Source organism: Nesoenas mayeri, assembly GCF_963082525.1.
Source record: "Nesoenas mayeri genome assembly, chromosome: 7".
Taxonomy (NCBI): Eukaryota; Metazoa; Chordata; class Aves; order Columbiformes; family Columbidae; genus Nesoenas; species Nesoenas mayeri.
This window is the reverse complement of record NC_137551.1, coordinates 21,861,546-21,884,293: the sequence shown is the minus strand read 5'-3', so window position 1 is coordinate 21,884,293 and position 22,748 is coordinate 21,861,546. Positions and strand designations below refer to the sequence as shown.

General features: G+C 42.5%; 1 protein-coding gene across 2 annotated transcripts in view; it reads right to left on the bottom strand.

The window, feature by feature from the left end:
• ARHGAP22 (Rho GTPase activating protein 22) overlaps window positions 1-22,748 on the bottom strand; it is a gene marked incomplete at both ends in the record, with an annotated part of 139,565 nt that overhangs the window by 17,474 nt on the left and 99,343 nt on the right. The window contains 2 exons of one of the 2 annotated variants that reach the window (XM_080348353.1): window positions 1,057-1,264; window positions 20,650-20,826. In XM_080348353.1, the coding sequence (XP_080204479.1) occupies window positions 1,057-1,264; window positions 20,650-20,826 (385 nt within the window). The remainder of the gene's footprint in view (window positions 1-1,056; window positions 1,265-20,649; window positions 20,827-22,748) is intronic. The other variant, XM_080348354.1, reaches the window with a different exon arrangement.

Below are 22,748 nucleotides of genomic sequence, written 5' to 3'. Positions count from 1 at the left end.
CCTCTTGGTTAATGTGCTGGCAATACACCTGATGCTGCCTGCATCACCTGACAAAGTGGTACTAGTGATGTCCAGCAAAAAATGGAGCCAGGTCTCCAAGTCAGGATCCCAGATCTGATTCCAACTTCTGTACTTGGGGTAGAAATTGAGCCAGATCTGCACAATAGCCTTTGATCCAAATATCCCTGGAGTTCAAGGTCTCTGTTAGGATCAAAGCTCATTCATTTCTCAAAGCACTGTTTAGGTTAGCACAATGCCAACCTTCTCTCTGAGTAGCATGTAGGTATGAGAGAGGGAAGGAAATGTTAATTACAGAGTATGGACAGGATTTGGCTGCAAGGGCACTTTCCTGATGATTTGACTGCCTGGGCTCAGGGCCAACATAGAGATAGCACAGCTGAGAGCTGCTGCCCTTCCCTTGCTGACCTTGGATGGAGCACTCTGAGCCAGGGCTCACACTGTTCCCATGGGAGCCGATATTAAGCTGAGCCCCTACCATTCATCCTGTGTCAGAGCTACAACTCTCACTGCCTCACAGCCATGTCTGTGCCTGGCTACAGACCCTGTTGATCTGGACCTGGACCCTGACTCATGGACAGATTACCAAGCCTGATCTTGGCCCTGCCTCGTCACTACAGACTTGCCTGGTGATCATTGGACTCTATCGCTGCCTCTACCAGCCTTGTTACCACACTTGGTTCCTGGCTCACCTGGTTTTGCGGACCAGCTGGCCCTTGCTGCTCTCTGACATTGACATGGTCAGTAGAGCAAAAAGGCAGTCAGCATGCCTTTGTACCAGGCAAGGAGTGGTTACATCAACACTGGAGTAACCCCATTGAGACTGACAGGCACAATTTCTCCCTCTGCTCAAGCACTTAGCTGGATGAAGGTCTCTGCTCCCAACACCGTGCAGCAGAAAGCCTCAGCAGCACTTTGAATTAAGAGAATGATGGTGTGGAAAGAACATGTAAGCTAGGATAGCTGCTGCAAGGCCATTCCTGTCAGATTTTACATGTCAGAGATAAACTTAGCCTGAATTTGGTGATGTCAACTCACCTGTCAAAAAGGGGCTTCTCTCCACAGTCAAAAGAATCTTGAAGATCTTTGACAAGGTTGGCTTGGCCAGGCATCCGAAAGAGCCCTTCCTCTGTAAGACCTCGCTCCCGAATAAAATCCACACACTGTTCCACCAGCAGTGGGGCCAAGCGCTGGCCATACTTCCTCTCATACTGTACGGTGTCCTCCAACCGCTGTCCAAAGATCCCTGCCAACAGAGAGCAAGAGACACGTCTGGGTGTCAGCTTAAACTCTTCTTGAGCTATTGCTCAGAGCATACAATGAGGGAAACTTTCACATGAAGGGGGCGAACCTGTGTGAAAGTCCAATTTCTAACAGACTGAGAAAGATAAAATTATTTTTTAAATCAATAATTATATGCTAAGTGTCTGTTTGGTTTTTTTTCCTGCTTAAGAGTGCTTCAAACTATCCTCTGCCTTAAGCCAGTTTGTATCTCATTATACACAAAGAAGGTGGGGTTAAGATTATGTTTAATGGCTATCTGCAGCTGTATTAAATTATAATTTCATTGCATTTTCTATCCCAAGAATACCAAAACAAAGGCTACATTGAATTTATGGGACACAATTCCTTTCTGCTTGTACCCACCTCCTAGCTGTCACACAGTTGCCCTTCAACAGTTTGCAGCTGCCGAGCCCAACAGGCAGCAATCTTGCTAGCAGAGGATTGCTAACATGACCGAATACAGTTGTCAGCATAAAGACTGGCTACTGTGAAAATCCCTTGCCAACCTGCAAGCTTTGCATTTCTATTTTTCCTTTAATTAAAATTGCTGAATAAAAATAAAAACAGAGTAAAATGCATGCAAAATACATTGCCCTTCCCACTAAAATGTGTGTACTGTACTTCCTGCATCTTGAAAATATCAGAAGCATCAGATACTCTAAAACCAGAGTGGCCTAGGTAATTCTTAAGTCACATCTATTGTAGACATATATCACCAAAGTATGAAGCACCACCTCTCTCTTTGGGGAAACTGGAGTTCCTGGTCAATACCAGTTGCTGAATGCCACTATTGGCAACAGATCTTTTCAACAGCACAGAAGGGGCTCAGTCTGTAAGACCCAGAGGTCTTAGCTCAATACCTGCCACTAGGAAACTGTTCAGTCTCAAAGGACAGCCACTGGGTTGTGTTCTGAAACCATCATTCTAGCACCCTAAAAAGTGTGGTGGAGAGAAGAAGGAACTTAAAGACTCATTTCCTTTCCCTGCACATCAGAAGACAGAAACCTTCCTTACACCCCAGCCTACACAAGTGCATTATATTATCAGAGCTGGAGTGCCATGAAGAGTCTCAAAGGAAATTCCCTCCTTATCCTGGCAGGGGGGCATGCCCTAGAGCATGGGAGTGACTTATCTTTATCACTGTAAATACTGGTTTTCTTGCAGAGTAAAGGTTTTGCTTGTTTTCATTTCTAATCTCTTTGAATTTTCACTGAGGAGGGCATCTCTGAAATCACATTCTGAGACATAGACAAGGACTTGTCCACCTGGACAAGTTCCTGTGCAACCTCACTTAGGCGTTCCTGCTCCAGCAGGGGGATTGGACTAGATGATCTTTTGAGGTCCCTTCCAATCCAGAACATACTGTGATAGGCTTCCTCCCACCAAACCCATCTATTTCCTTAAAGTAATACATGGTGTTCACTCTTCTAGATCCAAGACATACAGGTTTAGGGAGGTTAAGCCATACTAAATGTCAGAGCAATTACAGGATAGCAGCCCTCTTTTCTCGAGTGTCTACTTGTTGAATCAGATCCCTGTTTCCTAAAGGGCTTGTCTAGAGAAGCCTCTGGGAAAGAGGTAAATGCCCCACATTCTCCATATACAGAGTACAGAGATAATATTTTTCCAGAAGCTCATGTTTTGGTGCTCTAGACTTAACTCAGAGCAAGGACAAAGGCAGTGTCAGACACACATATACACAAGCACACACAGAACTGCATGCATCATCTCCACTTTCAGTGTGAAGCTTTGTCTGCTTTTCCCTAGCAGTGGCTCTGTGGTCAGCAATGTGCTCTACTACATTTCAGGCAACATCCGTCCTTGCCTTCTCAGTCAACCTGGATCGAAACAGCAGTATCTTTCTGTAGATAAAATCAACCCGTCAGTGACTCCTGGATAACAAGTTGACTGCAGCCAAACAGAGACCACTGACACAGAGGTTAGGAATGTGACACTAAGATAACAGAGATAGATGGGTGACCTGCTTTGAGATTCAGAAGGTACAGCAAATGGACCTTTCACAAGCACACTGTTAACATTACTATGGGTGTCTGCTACGGAACAAGACGCTGGGGACCTTGTCTTTCCCCCTCTCAGGCATGGAGGTTGTTAATACTTTTTCCTTCTGGATGGAAACAGCAATCGTTGGAGGAAAAAAAGACACTGTAATATTCTTCTACTGCAATATTGCTCACCTTCCTTCACACCATTTCAAGTAGGTAACAAGAAAAAACAGCCATGAGACGAAGACTGACATGATTGAGGATGAGCTGATCTATTATATGATGAGTGAAAGAAGCTGGCACTAGCAAGGATTTCTTGTTGTGTGACAGTGCGTGCCTATAGTCTGTGCAGGTAGGATCACAGAGTCCTCACAGATTGCTTTTTGCTGAGGGGAAGAAAAGACCCTGAAGCCATTGCCAGGGTGGAAAGTCTTCTCCCAGCCCAGCTTTCTTGGCTGCCTCCCACCTTGGTTTGGCAGCCTCACTCCAGCCCTACTCCAATTGCAGATCTATATTTTCTCTTTCCCTCAACCCTGAACCCTAATTTTTCAGAGAACTGCTACAAAAGGTCACCAAGCATTGCATAGCCAAAGTATTTTGCCCAAGCTAAGTCTGTTGGCAACTGCAACTTTCCCTTTGCAGCCCAAATTACACTGCAGCTCTTTCTTTATCTCTCATTCTCTCTGTCTCTCTCTCTCTTTCTCTCTTTCTTTCTTTTTCTCTCACTCTGTCTGTCTGTCTCTCTCTTTCTTTCTTTCTTCCTTTCTTTCTATCCTAGCCCTACTTTATTTCCTGAGACATAGACAAGGACCACCCACCCCAGCCACTGCTCAGAAGACAGAATGTTCCTAGGCCATGTTATTTGGCAATAAGAGCATTAGGGTTGGGGTTTAGCGAGAGAAAGCAGAGACTTGCAGTTAGACTGAGGCTGAAAAGTTGGCTTTGGAGAAATTGTTAAGATGTGCAATGGCTGCAGAGCTTTTGTGTGGCTTAGAAAAGGAGATTAGTGTTAGAGTTCAGAGAAGGAAGAAACTAAGAACTATCTTTGGAATGGGGCTGGAAAGGGACTGTTAAAGGCAATTTGAAGCTGCTGACAGTTATAGGCTTGTGGAAATCTTTCATATGAGCATCTGCTGGGGAGCCTTGATGAAGTCTGCCCTCAGGAAAATTACCACTAGGGCTCTCACAGCTACACTGGCAAGAGACATAGCAGATGCACCTACATCAGTCTCCAAGGGCTAAAGAGCAGACTGAGGAGGCAGTGTCCTGCTAGCGTTGTAAACCTCATCTCACTTCAGCTAGGTCTCAGAAGGGCTTGTAAAACTGATGTAGTCAAATGTTCCTGAAACTACCAGGATATGACCACATCATTGGGCTGGACAGGGACTGCCCTGCCTTGCAAGGAAAAGCTAATATGAAGCCAGTCACACACAGCCTCATCTGCTGGCTCCTCAAGGCACAGGCCTGTTTTTAATTACTGGGGCCAGCAGCTCAGACTGAACTTGGCAGTGCTTCACTCCATTTGATGATCCTGCTGGAAGACATTACTCTTTCTCTTCATGCAGAAGAAAGGAAGCCAGTGCCATCCAGTCACACTCCCAGACAGAGTTAGTCTGGAAATAAAGCCAAAAGCTACTAGCAAACCAAGGGTTAACTTTCCTTGTCATACCCTTATCTATAGCTAGGCACTTCTGTTTGGCTTCAAGGCTGAAAAAAAACCCAGCATGCCTAGGACCACATCCTTAATCTCAGAAAAATTCAAGAGATACTAAAAAAATGGGCTAGCAAAGCTACAGAATGTCTTTTCTCTACTCCAACAAACTGTTTCTGTTTATTAGGTGGCTCTTTGTGGAAAAAGTGAGCCAGGAATGATGTACTGACACAGACAGGCTCTCTGTCCTGGCCTGAATAGCTCACCCACCAGCTCCAGGCATACAAAGCCTATACATTCAGCTATGCTGTCCAGACATGCAGTGGGCAGGAAAATATATGCTCCCTGCTTCATTTTTCCTCATCAGAGCTCTGATTTCAATGAAAATAAACTAAAGACAGAGATAACAAAGTCAGTTCTTGAATAGATTTTCTTTACAGAGAGGACTGTGGACTTCATATGTGCTTAAAGTGGGAAAAGTCCAGACACACCTACATCAGCTGTATGTACAGCTTAGTACACACACATTAAAAGATGTGTGGGAAGATAATCAGGCACACACCTGGCTGCTACTATACAGCAGTACATACACCCGCGCATGCATGTGGTGCTTCACAGACAGGCAGTTTACAGATGTAAAGATTTTGTACGTGCTCACCTGCACAGGTAAGTATCTGCTTTTACCTTCCCACATTCATGCTTAGGCTCCCATTTATCTGACCGTCTCACACATGAAAGCACTAAGAAAAAATCGCGGGCAGACATTCAGAAGTGCATATACTTCCACAGCACAAAACACAGACAAACCTCTAACTCTTGTTTCCCCTCCCCTGGCCCACCCAAGCGCACACTATGTGAATTACTGCAGCAGCAATTGAGAAAGAAGTTCCATGTTGGGAGCTATGCATGCCTAGGAAAAGATAGTCCCTAAGAACTGAACAATCCAGACAAAGTATGCAACTACAGAGAAAAAGAAAGGAAGCAACAGATAATTAGGAATCAAGAAAAACTGATGAAGTAACTTGCCCAAGGTCACAGAAATGAATCTGTGGCAGAACCTGGTGTCTTCTGACCCCATTCCCCACAAAAAGCAGCCTCCATATACTAGGAGCCAATTGGTCTCATCCACATACATCCATTTAAATATTCTATGTAAAAGCAAACAGAAACACACATCCCCAAAACAATTTTCAAATGCTACCTTGGTGTCAAGTAGCATTTTTGGCCATAGACTGGATCCTTCCCACTCCTTCCCCCTTTGTAGAGCCAGCTTCTTTTCCAGATTCTTAGCTTCTGTCTGATGCTAAGCTCAAATATCTGCTTTTCCTCTAGGAAAATAAAACCATAACAAATCTAAACTCTGGAAAATCATCTCATACCTCTCGTTCTTGTGCAGCACTCCGCTACATGACAGGCGCTGAGCTTCAAGCAGAACCCAGGCAGTGTCAGACAGCAGGAGCGGCAGAGAAAGAAAGTCCTGACTTCAGGCATCAGACACATTCTGAGTCCCAGCACTGGCAGCTTTCCATTCACTCAGCGCTACAGAGCGGAGAGCAGCCGATCTGCCCTGGGAGATAATCTCGGCAGCACATCTGGTCTTAGCTCCACAACTCAGCATTAATTATGACTTGTGCAGAAAGCATTTGAAATATCCAATGAGATGCAGAGCTCCTCAGCTCCCTCTGCATGGGGAAGGAGAGAGGAGAAAGACAGGCAGGTAGGGTCTTGCCCACCCTCGAAGCTGCCGCCAATATAAACAGCAGCTAAGTATGGGTCACAAGTTTTAACAAAGGCATCCCCCATCGGCTCCGTAATATATTCATGCTCTAATTGCTTGTCAGATCTATTCTAGATAGCTGGAAAAGCTGAGCAACTGTTGCTGTCTGCATGCCACACTCTGGATCCCTTCCTGATAGACAATGTGAGCTGTGCTGCAGGCAACCTGGTGCCCTGGGCTGGCCTCTGATCTGCTTGCAAAGCACCAGAAGCAGAAACCTTATTTTGGAGGGGAACATCCCCCCACCTTAGCCTTAGCATGCTCTGAGAGTATCTCCACAGCCCTGGGATGTGTTGGAAAGCTTTACACAGCTTAGGAAAAGGTATAGTCTTTGACCTGTGCAGCTTTTTTTCTGTTTAAAGCCTCTGCTTTAGCCTTTACAAGAAGTTGCCTGAGGATGAATAGCTCAGCTGAATAACTGGTAGGGGAAGGACCTAAAAGCTCCTTATATGTGAAACAATCCCCAGGACTTACTTTCGGGAAAACATTCACCACCTTGGCTCCTGCTCTCATGGTCAAAAGCCTGTAATTAAGAAAAATGCTTATCACACAATGTCCCATGCAGTTACACAGAGGTCAGCCCTCCATCCCATTTACAAAATGCACTCATGTGACTGCAGATCTACAGCAGTCACCACCCAAAACCTTTGCACCAAGCTTCTGGGGAATTTTATCAAGTTTGGCTAACTAGCTCTCTCTCTGCAAGAAAAGAAAAAAAAACAGTTAACCCTGTCTGCAGCTGCTCATCTGCTTCTGTTATTAAAAGATGTCTGTGGTCTGTGTATAGACCACACTCATCTGAACTCAGATCCGAACTTAGCGGCCCACCACTTAGCTACACTGTGGCTCAGTTTGAGCACACATGTCAAAGAAGAAACTGACCTAGTATTCAAGCTCTAAGATTCCAGTCACTGGAACAGTGTTGTCCCACAGCTCAGGAAACTTGAGATCAAACTCTGTCACTACATTCTCTGTTTTGATCAAAAGCTCCTGAAGCAATGACTGTCTCACACTACAATTGAAGGCAGTACCAGGACCAAAATCTCCAGTTCTTGAATGGCAAGATAATAAGGTATTCTTTTAGCTATTGAAGATATACCTCGAATAGCAAAGTATTGCATAACTAGATACCAGCAGCCCAGACAATACACTAGACAGTATTTGAAGCCCACTAAAGAATATTTGGAAACTGATGGAGATCCTTAAACAAAAGGTACAAATGAGATCCCGGGTATTCCTCAGCCTTTTATTATCCTCTCTTTCCTTGTGGTGAATACAGAAAGCTACAGGTTAGGGAGACCCTGCCCTGCCAGTGCTAACTGGTGAGCAGGCCAATCCTCTTCTGAATGGCTGAGACATCATCAGGATTTTGGCACTATTCCCTGGAACAATGCCTCAAAATGTGTAAAATCTGCTAATAACATTATGAAGCCTGAGACTCAATGTTTGGGATGGGAGCCCAGGAGATAGCAAACGCATACTTTTATTCTTCCATTCACTTCTCCATTTCTGTTTTTCAGATCTCAAAACACAAGAACAAGGACGTATCCTTAGAAAGACAAAGTCACTTGCTTAACATGAATATTGTTCTACTCAAAGTATAACTAACCTGTGAAATTCACAGCCTCTCTGTGGCTGAGGCTCAAAGCATGATGAGACTTCAGGATAACTTATAATACAGTGAGTTGTACGACAGATGATGAAGACAATATGAACTCTTCCCCACAGAAAGAGCAAACACAGCTTTCTGGTGAGAGATAAAAGCAGAAGGAACACATGCTTGCTCACATGAGCATCACAACTAAAGCATAGAATACCAGTTGCTTCAGTGTTGTTCCTTGCACGTAGTAACTCCAAAGCTATAGGTGTCCTGTGAGAAGAATGCAACATTGTGCTGCATATCTACACACTCCACTGTTATGACCTACCTCTTTATATGAAACAATTCCAAATCCATTCCAAAGCATTGTTTTATAAATAATGACTTAGACTATAGAATATGATGAGAGTAGAATAAAAATCACTATATATGTATATGTAATTTGTTTTCTACGTTTTGAACTTTCAGATCACACTTGGATTTCGCGTTCTGTTAACCACATTTCTCAAAAATGAAATGCAAGATTCACACATAATTACTGGATTGCAGAGGCTGCAGACTCCAGAAGTATACTTGATACTGCAAGAACAGTAATAAAATCCAGAGAGCTGGCTGCGTTGCATATAAACCGCGACCAGAATTTTCACCTAGAGATCTCCCCATACACATGTGCCAAGGAGAGAAGGGGTAATGGAGACTGAACTCCCTTCTTTCCCCGTTGGTGTAAATTTGTTTATCTGTAGTCAAGTTTACCACCGAGCAGCTCTTATCTTCCTAAAGAAAAACTTAGGTTTCTAAAAATGTTTAGTAATTAAATCTCATGCAAACTTGCTGCTGGGGAGCTGAAGGCATTTTCTTTCCTGGTGTCATTGTATGGAGAGAGTCCTAGTGATGCTCTCATGAGCTAGTACCACAGTTATTCTGCTGCAGGTACCAGAACAGGGAGAAAGCATCCTGCTTTTACATGTCACTACAAGCCTTGAGACTGGCTGAGAAGTTCACTACAGCTCACACAACCTCTGAAAATCCAGGCATGCCTCAGGCTTGGCATCTTCCTCAGGTCAAATTCAGTCTTGAATCTGGTTGCAACAGACAGGAATGGTGAACCCGCATGAACTCAGAAAATATTCCTCTTCATCTCTGATTGTGAGAAAACTTGTTGGCTCACACAGAACTAGCAAGTGCCCATGGGGTGTGGGTATTTTTAGACACTTGCTTACACAGAGTATTAGCTAATATACTGGTATACTTAAGTAGAGCTGTCTGAGGGAGCTCAGATCTAGGAAGTTTCATGGTCTATTTATAAAGAAAGGGCATAGTATCAAAGTTAGAATCGGAACTGAAGTTCTCTGATTTTCAAGTAAGCTGAGCCTTGTACAGACCCATTTTTTAACCCAGCAAAGATGTGTGCTTGAATATCTATCTCCTTGTATCTGTTGGAAGCTGGCAGTGAAATGGCTACAGGTGATCAGTCACAGGGCTGAACTCAGCAGGGAAGAGTTCAACAGTATGTCCCCTGTATAGAAAGCTTCCCTCCCAGTTTTATCCCTCTCCAAACACTTCAGACAGATCCTTCTCTGAACAAAATTATGTCCCCACACCCTGCTCTGCTTTGGGCTGGGGTCTTAACCTTTACTAGTAAAGTTAAATCTTTTGAGAACAAACAGGCTTCTGCTTACTGACTGATAAACCAGTTTGCCCTGGGTTAAAAGGTTAGCAAATAGCTGTGTTCATCCTTCTATCACAATAAATTCTGCCAAACCTGTGTGAGGTGTCTTGCCATCTCTCTAAAATATGTCAGGAAAGGAATTGACTGAGCAGCATTGTAAATTACGCTGCCCTGGACTCTGACCAGTTTATGCTCTAAATTGGGATTGTAACTGTTTGCTCACAGAGAAAAGATGACAAACAAACGTAAACATCACTTAACCAGAGCGTTCTGAATCCAGAGCCAAACCCGTGTTTATTAGTCTATTTCTCTCTAAACAAAGGCAAGAAGCATTTAGAGAACAAAACATTACAAGCAACACAAATGCCTTTTAGCAAGCAGTGATATGGGCAAATGTGCCCTGGAAAATTTCTTTCTCCCCACAACATAAGAACATCTTTTACAGAACTTTTTATTTACTCACTCTTGCACATGCCTGTCTACATGTAACAGATAGCTTCCATAGACCTGACTGAAGCTATGTCTATAGAAAGCATCTGATCAGCAGATCTTCTGATTCAAGTGTGCTGAGTGTTGATGTCCTCACTGCACAGAAAAGTTTTACAAAAATTCTGGGTATTAGTAAGCAAAAATTAGTTATGATATAATGTAATTGTTGTCACCAGCGTTTCATCACTAGAGGAGGACAAGAATTCCAGCTGTGGGTTCAAATGCAAGGATCATGGCATCTGAAACCTGTTGCTGATCCTCATCTCTAGTCCAGAATGAAATGAGCCAACTGAATTTCTGGCCATCCTGGAGCTTGGCAGGGCCTGTGATATAGATTCACAGCCAAAATATAGAAGACCATCTTCTTTTATCCATTCAGAAAACTGAACAAGCTTATGCCCTCAAGCCTTTCCATATCCCAAGCCCAAGAGGCTGATAACTTAAGCACAATCAGTCAGTGACAAGCAGACAAGATCAACATTGAACACATGGGTGCTTATCCAGATCAAACTTCACCATAAATAGCTCTGTCAATCTGAACCTGCAATTGTAAAATTCACTACCAGGTAAATTATATATGGTTTCACTTTGTTGCTTCTTCAATCTCAATCAACAATGAAAATCTGTTAGCTAGTTATCACACATTTACTTTTATCCTCCACTATCCAACTAAAATTCTCAGTCAATATATAAAGCGTAACTTATACCTTCACCACTGAAGCATAAGGTAATGGTCTATGTTTTAGCAACAGCTGAACCTGACTGGCTGTGCCTGGGGAGGAGATGGCATTTAGCTCCAATTTGTAAAATGGATAAAACATTGCAGTAAATCTGCTAGCCTGCCAGGAACATTTCTAGAAGTGGTCAAGGGCTGAATGTTCCCTTCCCTGACCTGTGACTCAGAAGGTAGGAAGGGGAAATTGCAAGACTAATTATGTGATAATGGAAAAGAAGAAAAAAGGAGCAACTGTGAGGGGTAGAATGGTAACTTTTAGAAAAGAAACAGGAAGAGAGGGTGAATTTCTTTGTTCTCAGATCCTAAATGGTTAAAATTGCAATTTGCAAGGAGCAGGCTACCATACCCCTTCAGTAAGCACACATCCTCATAACATTCATCAAAGGAGTATTACAGACAAATTAAAATACTTGCCTGCAAGCTCAGAAACACCACAGGAACATGTTTGTCCCATTAATCATGCACTGCCAGGACGTGCAGTGTGAACCATCAGTGTTTTAGAGACTGTCAGCTTTCAAACATCAAGCATGAATCTAATGATTACAGGAATGGTCTTGCTGAGAAATCACCAGTGTAGGAGGTGGTACTGGCCAGACTATGTGCTGCAGGCAGTAGCCATCAACAACCTAATAAATGCACAGCCACTATCACCTATCCATAGCACTTAGTAGCTGAAGAGAAGAAGAAAACAAACTGTTATCAAAGCAAATACGAGCTCCACCATATTTCATCTAACGTTGGTTTGCTCTTAGCAATAAAAGGTATAAGAAGCTAATGACTCCCTCCAGAACTCCATATTCGATAGCCCAGGTGGACTTATCTTCTACAAACCCATCTAATTCTATTTTGAATCCATTTATTATTTTTGTTTTCATAACATCTTGTGACAATGAGTGTCATAATTTAATTGTGCACTGCATGGTTCAAACCTCATGACTGTGCACTGTTCAAATCCTCCTTACATTTATAATTTCATCCATCAGACCTTCCTACAATTTCCTCTTTTCCAAGACCCTTTCCAAAGTCTTTTTTTTTTTTTTTTTGAGGGAGGGGGAAAGGGCTGAAGTGGGATAGATTTGACATCTTGATTGCTTATACAACCTCAGCAGTACAAGATCAATTCAGGGTAGAGCTTGCATCAAAAATTCTACATTGAGTTTGTAAAACCTTTCCTAGCATAAGTTGTATCCAAATTGAAACATTCCCATGTGGTGTTTAATTTTATCAAATCAGCATTTCCCAACCAAAAGACATTTCAGCAATCAAATCCCATTAAAAGCTTTATGCTGTTCACTTGCAAATGTAAGAGAAGTCATTTTTATTTGTAGTTTTTCTCTATCTGCTATCTGGTTGAGCAGAGGCACCAAGAAGAATTCTTGCTCAGCTGCCTGTCATTCACCATCTCTGGATGACTGCTCTTTGGTGCCCAGGACCGTCCACTCTGACAAAATAGTACAAATTCATTCACCTGATGCCAAACTGTATCATCCTTCAGAAGACACTGTATCTAAGCTGGTTAGTGACAGCTGGAGATACAGCATTGCAGAACTCCTACTGTCTGGGGTTTTTTAAACCAGTAACAACGAACTCTCCCCTATGGCAAGCCCTGACGCAGTACTCTGAAAATATCCATTTCTGCTCTGCAATGACCAGGCTACTGCATGGTTTCTATTAAGAGCACAGGTAAGCTTCAGCATTTGTACTGAATGTCACTTCAAGCCATTAGCCAGCAGATTCAAAGGTGAAACGTAAGCAAGAAGTGAACTAAAGACACATGAGAGTTATGAATTTTATATGAAAGTGGAGTAGCTATCTAATTTCTAAAAGTAGGATCTTCAATAGTCAGTAAGGAACACCTTTTGCCCTTGACATGCTTTAGCTTTACTTCTAGTTTCACACCTTTCCATCAAGTATTTTTACACACTGATAAGATCCCCTCTGGACTTCCTCTTCTCTGTGCTAAACAATCCCAGCCTTCTCAGCTTCTCTTAGTATTTCAATTGCCACAATCCTTTAACCATCTTAGTGGCCTTCCACTGGACTCACCCTAGTAAGCCCACATCATTCTTGTCCTGGGGAGTCCAGAACTAGACAAAGCATTCCAGATGTAGTCTTAACTAGGGAAGGCTTACCTCCTTCAACCTGCTGGCAATGCTATTCCTGATGCAGCCCAGGAATCTGCTGGCATTCTTTGCCACAAGGGTGCATTGCTGGCTCATGTACAACTTGTTGCCCAACAGCATCCCAGGTGCTTTTCTGCAAAGCTTCTTTCCAGTCAGTCAGGTCCCAGCATGCACTGTTGCCTAGGTTTATTCATCATCAGGTGCACATCTTTGCATTACTCAGTGTTGAACTTCATGGAATTCCTCTCCACTCACTTCTCCACCCTGTTGAGACCCCTCTGAATGATGGCATGACCATACAATGCACCAACCATTCACCCCAATATCATCTGCAAGCTTGCTGAGGGTATACTCCATCCCATTATCCAGATCATGAGTGAAGCTGTTAAACAATACTGGCCCCCATATCAGCCCCTGGGGTATACATCACTAATGACTGGCTTTCAGATGGACTTTGGGCTGCTGATCACAATTCTTTGAATACAGCCTGTCAGCCAGTTTTCAATACACCTCACTGGCTTTTTATGTAGTTTGTACTTACGAATTTGTAAATGAGGATATTACCCGAGACAGTGCTGAAAGCTTTGCCAAAGTCCAGACAAACAATAATCACTGCTGTTCCCTCATCCATCGTTTTATCACAGAAGGCTATCAGGTTGGTGAAGTGCAACTTCCCCTTCATAAATCCATGCTGACTGCTCCCAGTCAGCTTTTTGACCTTAATATGTTTGGAAATTATTTCTGAGCTGGTTTGCTCAATCATCTTCCCAGCAACAGAGGTGAGGCTGACCGGGCTGTAGTTCCTCAGGTCCTCCTTCTTGCCCTTCTTGAACCCAGGAGTCTTCAGGGACCTCCCCCCATCACAGTGTCTTTTCAAAGATTATCAAGAATGGCCTCACACACTGCCCAGCTCCCTCAGCACTTGTGAATGCATTCCATCAGGAATCCAACCATGGACTTGAGTACATCCAATGTTCCCTAACCTGATCATCCTCTACTGAGGAGAAGTATCGCTTTCTTCAGTCTTTCCCACAGGCTTCAGGGGCTAGGGAATGATGAAGGCAAATCCTGCCAGTAAAGTCTGAGATGAAGAAGGCATTAAGTACCTCGGCCTTTTTTATGCCTTTTGGCATGAGGTCTCCTGGCTGTTTCAGTATTGTGCCTGTATTTTCCCTGGTCTTCACGTTGTTGTTGATATCTCTGAAGAAGCCTTTCTTGTTGCTGTTCACAGCCCCCACTGGATTCAACTCCAGGTGGGCTTTAGCTTTCCTAACTCCATTCCTGCGTGTTCAGACAGTTTCTCTGTATTCCTTTTAGGTTACTCATCCCTGTTTCCACTTCTTCTCTGCATCCTTTTTAGGTATGAGCTTTGTCAGGACCTCCTCGTTCATCTATGCACACCTTGTGCCGCCTTTGCTTGGTTTCCTGCACATGGGGAAGGATTGTTCTTGAGCTTGGAGCATGTAATCATTGAAAATCAATGAGATCTCCTGGAACCCTCTTCTCTCTAGGACCACATCCCATGTAATTCTTCCAAGTATATCCCTAAGAAAGCCAAAATCTGCACTCCTGAGGCCCAGGGTTGTGATCATTCTATTTGCCTTCCTGAAAGATGCCTTCAGAGTGGCTCTTTTACAGATAGTCATTGTGACCTCAGGCAAGTTACCTGATTGCCTAATACCTCAGATTCCTCCTTTACAAAAAATGAGGACAACAGCTTTTTCCTACCTTAAGGCTGTGTCATGATGGTAAAATATGTTGGTAATAAAGCAGTAATAGAAGCCCCAGATGTATCTGACAGAGATAAGTTAGAAAAAATAACTTAATCAGATCTCAGAAACAGACCTTAAAATTTTCTCTGTTATAAGCAATTTCAACAGCAAGATCCACTCCCAACTCATTGTAGTTCCACTATGTGTCTCAGTTTCTATATCCACAAGCATACCCTCTGCTTGTGATATCTTTGCCTGGGGTAAGGCTAACCAGCACCTCCTCACAGATGATTCAGGCAAACCCTAGTCCTGAGCAGATTTCTGAACTCACAATCCTCATCATCTTTCTCTTCTTTCTTTGGTCAGGCCCATCTCCCAACATGAGACAATGCTGAAGAGCAAACACTGATAAACTGCATCAGGCACCAGCTGTCTGTGTGCAGAGATAATGGCACATATCAGGCTCAACAGACACCCGGTGTCACTCCCCACACACCTGTGGGAGCCTGCACTAGGGAAGCCTACCCTGCCACCCAGTGAAGCGGCTCCTCTTGGCCCAGCCAGGAATCCTACTTGAGACTGTCACTGTGGAGGAACCCCCTAGCAAGACAAGGAGCAGAAACCTCCTCTCTGTCTTCACACTGGGCAGATAACAGAAGCCACCTCCATCTTTTTCATTATTGTGTTATCTTAGCATCTTAAATTCACTGATATGATTCTATGCTCACGGTGCTCTTACTGGAAAATCCCCATCTTACAGGTAGAGAAATTAAACCTCAGACTCCCAGGACTGAACATCATATCTTAGCTCCTAAACAGTCTGGCATCTTGGTTGACATGTATCTAATACCGATATCTGACCCTTCAAAACAGTCATGTTTTGCTCTCATGCAGATGTTATCTGAAAGACATTTACTCATCTAAACTAGGATTGCTAATTAGGCCTATGTAGTGCTATTACAGAATCACATATTCTTTCATTACCCATAATGACATTGAGCCAGGTATTGAATTACACCCCAGAGACTTGTTCCCTAGTTTGCAGGTCTCCCCTAGTACAAGACATAGTCTGCACAGGGCCCTGGTTGCTAGCAAAAACATTCTCTACATTGTTTTGCTGGCAGAAGAAAGAAGCCACACATCACAGTTTATCTATATGGAGAAGAGGACTGAAATAAATAATAGCAGAGTGGCTTCCTCAGTGGACACTTCTTCATAGCCCATCAGTTACAAAGCGACTCTTCCTCCTGAATGGAGAAACCACTTGTGGAGCCCTTGCAGCACAATTACTTTGTCATTGGGTAAATCCCTCTGTATTTGCTTAAGGGAAGAACATCTCTTCCAACTGCTTCACCTCCTCTCCATCACAGGGAACTGATGAAAGCTTGGAATAAGGAGGAGGAGAAGAAATTAGCATAAAGTAAGGGAGAAAGAAAGGGGCTGTGACATGCATTTCTGGCAGAGGAGCAAGGAACTGCTCATGGCAAGAAAGAATATGTAAACAGAAGAAAACAAACACAAACGTAATACAAGATTAACACAGAATTATTCTGTCCCAATGCACTGCTGGTTGTGTGCTGAGCTGTAAGAGAGTTATGCCCCTTGGCTTTCAACTCAGGCACCAAAATACTCAGCTTTTGTACCTTGTGGCCCAAAATTCAGTCCTAGATACATTATGTTTTACATCTGACTCAAGACAAAACTGAGGAAGTCATGCCAACTGAGAGGTGAGCAGATGGAAAGGAATTTCCTTCAAGTAGCTGTATTTCTTCAGACTAGAAGTACAACCCCACTGTACATGTACAGAGTGAGGAATGACCTCCTCTCTCTCCAACTACACTGGACATTTTCAACGCATCCACCTGTGGAGTACATGGGCAAGCTCCCTCTCACCCAAGCCTATGGCCACAAACCCTTTGCATTTAGCACGAAGACACTGCTATAAGCACTCCATACAAAAGAGCATCTGCAGAACAACATGACTATAGGGCACAGAGGGACTCTCCAGATAAACTTCTGGTGGTATAAACTCAGAGCAAAATTTGTTCGTCATGGAGGTAGGAAGGATCACAGTGAACAGCTTTAATGATCCTCTGTCAGAATGTGCTCTGACACTCACTTTTATCAAGCCACTGTGACAAGCTATATTCTTAAAGTCATAATCAAAACATATAGAGTACTCTCAAATCTCAGTTTACAAAATCTGCTCTGAATGAAGCAGACTAGACTCAAGAATTCAGGAGCCTGAAACTCAGGGAAACTTGTTAGAAATTATTTTCCCCATAAACAAGACAGCTCTTCTTCAAAAGACTTAGGAACTCTGGGATTTTATTTTAAGGTCACATTTGAAGTGTATTTCAAAGCACACATTCCATATGGCTTTTAAGCCTGAATGTGTCTCCTATTAATGATCTGGGATCCTCAGGAGCTTTGGGGAAATTTTCTGTTTTATTTATGTCTTTGCTGTTCACCTTTAAACACAGTTCATGTGCCCCCATCAACATGTAAAAAGATACCCTCAACATTTTTTATTTAATGTTTCTTCAATACATCAGAAAAGATTAAAATGTGGCTAAGCCTCCCCTTTCATCCTGGCATAATTCATTTTTACACCATATCAACCTTCTCCAGGGCTAGATATTTACATATTCATAATGAAGCCTGCTTTTAAATTCTTCCCCCTGTCCCTTTAGCTTCATATATTAAAAAGTGTCAATATATAAGACTTGGTTCTCAAATTAGTGGTGGTAGCAAAGCAAAGTTCAAATTATTCAATTAAAACACAGAGACAGCTATGTTTAGTAATCTCCCACATTTGAACTAAGTCAGGATTTCACTCAGAGAAATTGCTCTGATTCTGGTCATTTAACCAAACTGGCTAAAAACATTTGGAAACAATGGTTTGAATATCTTAAATATTTCCTAGTTACTGACATTCCTATAAATACTTTGTCAAATGCAAAGAATTATGGATGCAGCTCCATGGTATCTTTAAGCCCATTTATGTGTGGGTTGCAGTCAGAATGGCCAAGCATACCCTCCACCCCATCATCCCTCCCTTCACTCCACCATCTCTCTCCACTGTCTTCATTGTGATGGAATTACTAGTCCTGTAGCTGCAATGGTTAGCAGGACCAGTGAGCCAATCCGCTTACAAACTGATCTTCTCCCCCCCCTTTTTTTTTCCTGCCACATAATTTCCTACTGCACAAGCTGTATAACCCCTAGTATGGGTAGAATGAAACATGGTAGGAACACGTGGTGGTAAAAGACCACTCCTGACAGTAGCTAGCACTTCAGTCAGCTCAGAGAAGCAATGAAACCATAGCATAAGAATCTGTTCATGAAGCTTGGACTATAAAGCAGACATAACCAACCTAGCTTTAGACAGCTGTGTTTGAGTATTACAAGGCAGAGACCTCAGGGCAGGTTGACCACCCAGGATGTGCCCATGTTCTTGCGGATTTTTATACACAAATAGAGGACAAACATCAATACACAACTGTCATTTATTCCAACTCTGCAAATGAGAGTGTTTCTCTTCTACAGGGCTTAAGACAGCTCTCACCAACAGCCAAAGTAGCCTTACACTGACATTGATGGAACCAGAACAAATCTGCAATATATGAAAATAGCAACAAACAGCAGCTGCTGTATTGCACCTCTGCACTGCTGTACTCACCCCTGTGCTCCCTGCTCCCACATTTTCATGATTTCATTCTGTGTTTTTTTGATATCTCATAAAGCTCTGGTTCCTGCAATCAAATGTAAGAGTATCTGCTACATTTAAAGGAAAACGAAAGTATTATCTGATAGCTTTGCAGAGAATTTTAGAGGTACATAAAAAGAGCAGATTAATTAGGACAATACTGTCTGTATGAAGAAACAATAAAAAAAGAAATCTATTCCTACCTTTACACCATCCTATTTTTTTTGTTTTGTTTTGTTTTTGGTTGGTTGGTTTTGGTTTTTTTTTTTTATGTTAGTATTTTTAATTCTTTATTTTTTAATACTTAAAAAGAGGTGCTTGCTCTGGAACTATTCCAAGAGACTAACAAAACATGAACACTAATAAAAAAGACGCCAGATTTGCACTGATACCAGCAGTGCTGACAACATCATGCCTTAAAAAAGGAGACAGTTATTGGAACATGTACCATTTGCCATAACTGAACATCTCCTTTTTCTTCAGTATTTATGTGATGTACATAGCAAAGATGTAAAATACACTCTATAAGGTCCACTACAAATGGCCACAGAAATACCGTCTCTGAGATCCTGAAACTTCTGATGGAGGAACCATAGGGACCTGCACTGAAGTCAGTCTAAAAGACCCTTCACTATGGACTGCACTTCAGAAGGAAAGCAAAACGAGCACATACTCATGTTTGAGGAGAAATAATGGTAGAAGAGTTTCTACTAGCAAAAAAGGCTTGTTCTGCCCACAGTACAACAGCATGGCATACAGCCTCTCAGAATCACGTACAAGCTGCTTTTTCTACATACACCCTTCTGCTAAGTGAAAGAAGGACCTAAGAAAAAAAAAAATAACACTATCAGTAGAGATTGTATCTCCTCCAGACAAGCCAAATGCTGCTATACAGAGACTCAAAACTGTAAGAGTGACTTAAAAGAAAGAAAAAAAACAAAAAACGTTACTAAGAAGTTTTGGGTGGTCTTAGTGACCTTGTGGTATTTGAGCCTCTCTGAATTTTATCAAGGTTGGTTTTTTATACCCTAGATCCAGAAAAAACTTGTAACTTCATTTCAGCAAAAGTAATTTTATTACTTAACCCTTATCTGGCACTTTTTTTATCTGTACCTCTCAAAAGAGGTCAATATCACTATCTGCATATGATACTACTATTTGCATGAAGTCCATCAGTAGCACACAAGTCACTTCAAAGCTTACAGCATTCAGTAACAAGCCAGTAGCTGCTTTCACCAATGAAGAACCTAGCAGAAAACATCCATGAACCTTTGTTCTATGCTAAACCACAAAAACACCCCCTATCTAATCTACTGACTTGAGAATTTGAAGATTATGGTATAAAATCAACACTGAGAACCTGGATGCCTTGTTTTTTTTAACTGCAGGAATTGTCAACAGCTGTATGATCTTACAGGTGTTCACTTAGTCTGACGCTGTTGTCCTTCCCCAGGCTATACCCCCAGTGGAAGCTTTGTGTTCTCAGCTGGGCCGTATATCAGGAGATAAATAGCTTTTCTGCCTCTGGGTGTATGGAGGTTATAGATGGGCATCTGCCCTTGTGGTAGAAAACCGAGAAAATTGGACGCATTCCTTTATGTCCATAAGGATAAGAAAGGTCCACAGAATGGCTCATAATTAGCTGTAAAAAACTGAGTACTGACACGAGTGGTATCTATAACATCACCTCTCATTTCTAACTGAGAGTCAGCTATACAGCCTGGATGTGCCCTCCCTTTCCATCCCCTGGCAACAACAACAGAAAAATCAACCCAATCCCTTTCCTGCAAAACACTTCAGACAATCAAGAGCTTATCTAGGCATCTCAGTGATTTTACGGTGTTACACATATCCTAGTATCACAAGAATATGTTTTACCTTGAGGCAAATGTTTTAATTTATGTGCATGTGAGCTATTTGCAATACCTCCACCAAATGGAGCCCATATAACCCGTCGGATGGCTTTCACCCAATCTTCCATTTCATTCTGGGAATTAGCCATGAGTAGGAAAGCCTCATGATTGACAGGCGTCTTTTCCCGGTCCCCCGCACCACCTGAAAGACAGAATACAAATCTCTTTCAGCATCTAGTTTAGAAGAGAGCAATGTTTTAAACCACCAAAATTCTGGGTCAAAATGATCAAATCATTATTTTAATTGAGCAGTTTTACACACGATTCCTACTCATGTGCTGCAGCACCCACAAAGCACGGGTTGTTAGAAGATCAAAGCAGAATTGCAAAATGTGTGTTTCCAGTGTGGGAATCTGGAGATGTACCCTCTGTCCCAGCAATAAACAAAGTGAAAGCACAAGCTGTAAGATCCCGCAGTAAGAGTATGACATGAATCCACATACTCGCATTGAGGTATTGAGAGATGATTAACCAAAGGGGGACCAAGTGAATCATAAAACATTTTAGTGCTGAGAGATGCAGAAGTCACAAGATTATCCACTTTCCCCAAGTCCCTGGAAATTTCTAGTCTCAATATAGAAGAGACCCACTCTGATTTTGGATCCAATTCAGAAAGAACATTTTGAACAGGAGTTAAGATTTGAGGATATGAATCTGACTCTCACACTTGAAATAAGAACTTTAGGAGCTATTAATGTTGGCACACAATATCTCAGGAAAGTACTGACCAGAATATCAAATGCATAGAATATCAAATGAGCTCAAGCTATGATATACATCTGTCACTTGTGGATACTCAAAGATTTACAACATTTTTAGACTTCTTTTCCCATTTTCTTTTTAGTTCAACACCTACTTCTGTCAGTTTAAACCTTCCCCTCATTTTATGTTCCAGAGCTGGGTGCAATCTAATGAGGGCTACATAAACACACAAAAACTTTACTGGAGCAGCCTCTGTATAAAAAGGCTACTGATCCTGTCCAACACAGCAGCTGCACTAGCAGCCTGGAGCTTCTCCATCACCATGGAAACTGCCTTTGGCTTTGCTACAGAGATAACATCTTAGTCCTTGTGTCACTGTCATTTCCATGCTTACACAGTTTCCAGTACCCACTGGCAAGCTAAAGCTGCCAGCCTGTGCTGAGCAGCCGAGATTGCCTGTCCATGGAATTCAGAGATAAGAGCAGGATGATGGCATGCGGTGGTTTCTGCAAAACCAATTTAGCATACACAGAACATGCGTCTCCTAAATCCTTGCTAATCTGGGGAAAGGAACATGCTAGGAGCTGCTTGCAAGCCAAGGAAGTATTTTTTCTTGCTATTAATTGTTTCCTGGCCTAGAAACACTCATGGATTATACATTGATCTGCAAAGCAAAAGGGGTAAAAGGAGATGTGTTGGGAAGGATTTCGTGGCTCTCTGAGAAGCACTTCACTGAACTGGGAAACTGAGGCCGTCTTTCAGTACAGAGACAACCGCCACCTAAGGCTAGGCTTGCAGCTTAAGAAACAAAACCCACAATGCTTTTTCACTGCATGTATGTAAATCCAACTTTTTTCATTATAGCACACTCTCAGATGGTTTCCCATTTTCAGTTTACTGAATTATTCATATTCTTTAAGACACATGAAGTGGGACAGCTCTGTAGCTCAAGGCTAGGATGCAAGCATCTGAATAAGTCAGCGCTCCACCATACTCTACTGCAAGGAACAAGGAGAAATACTTCATCCTTTGCATACAGAACTGTCAGAGCAGGAAATTATCGTCTGTGAAACTCCTGTCACAGCCTAATTCTTTTACCAACATACACAGCCTCATGGTGAAAGCAGAGGTCACCAGGTATAATTCTTGTACCTTACTTGCCATACTTATTGCCATGCCGTTTTGAAACAGAATATCTTAGAGGAGATATGATAGCAAGAAAGAGGCTTTTCACAGCCGTCAGCACACATCAGAAACAGGGGTTCAGGATGTGGCATCTGGCAGCTAGATGGCCTGAGCTCAAGACAGCCATTCAGAGGAATAATTAAAGTCTCAAAAAAATTGTACTGTATGGGTCACACC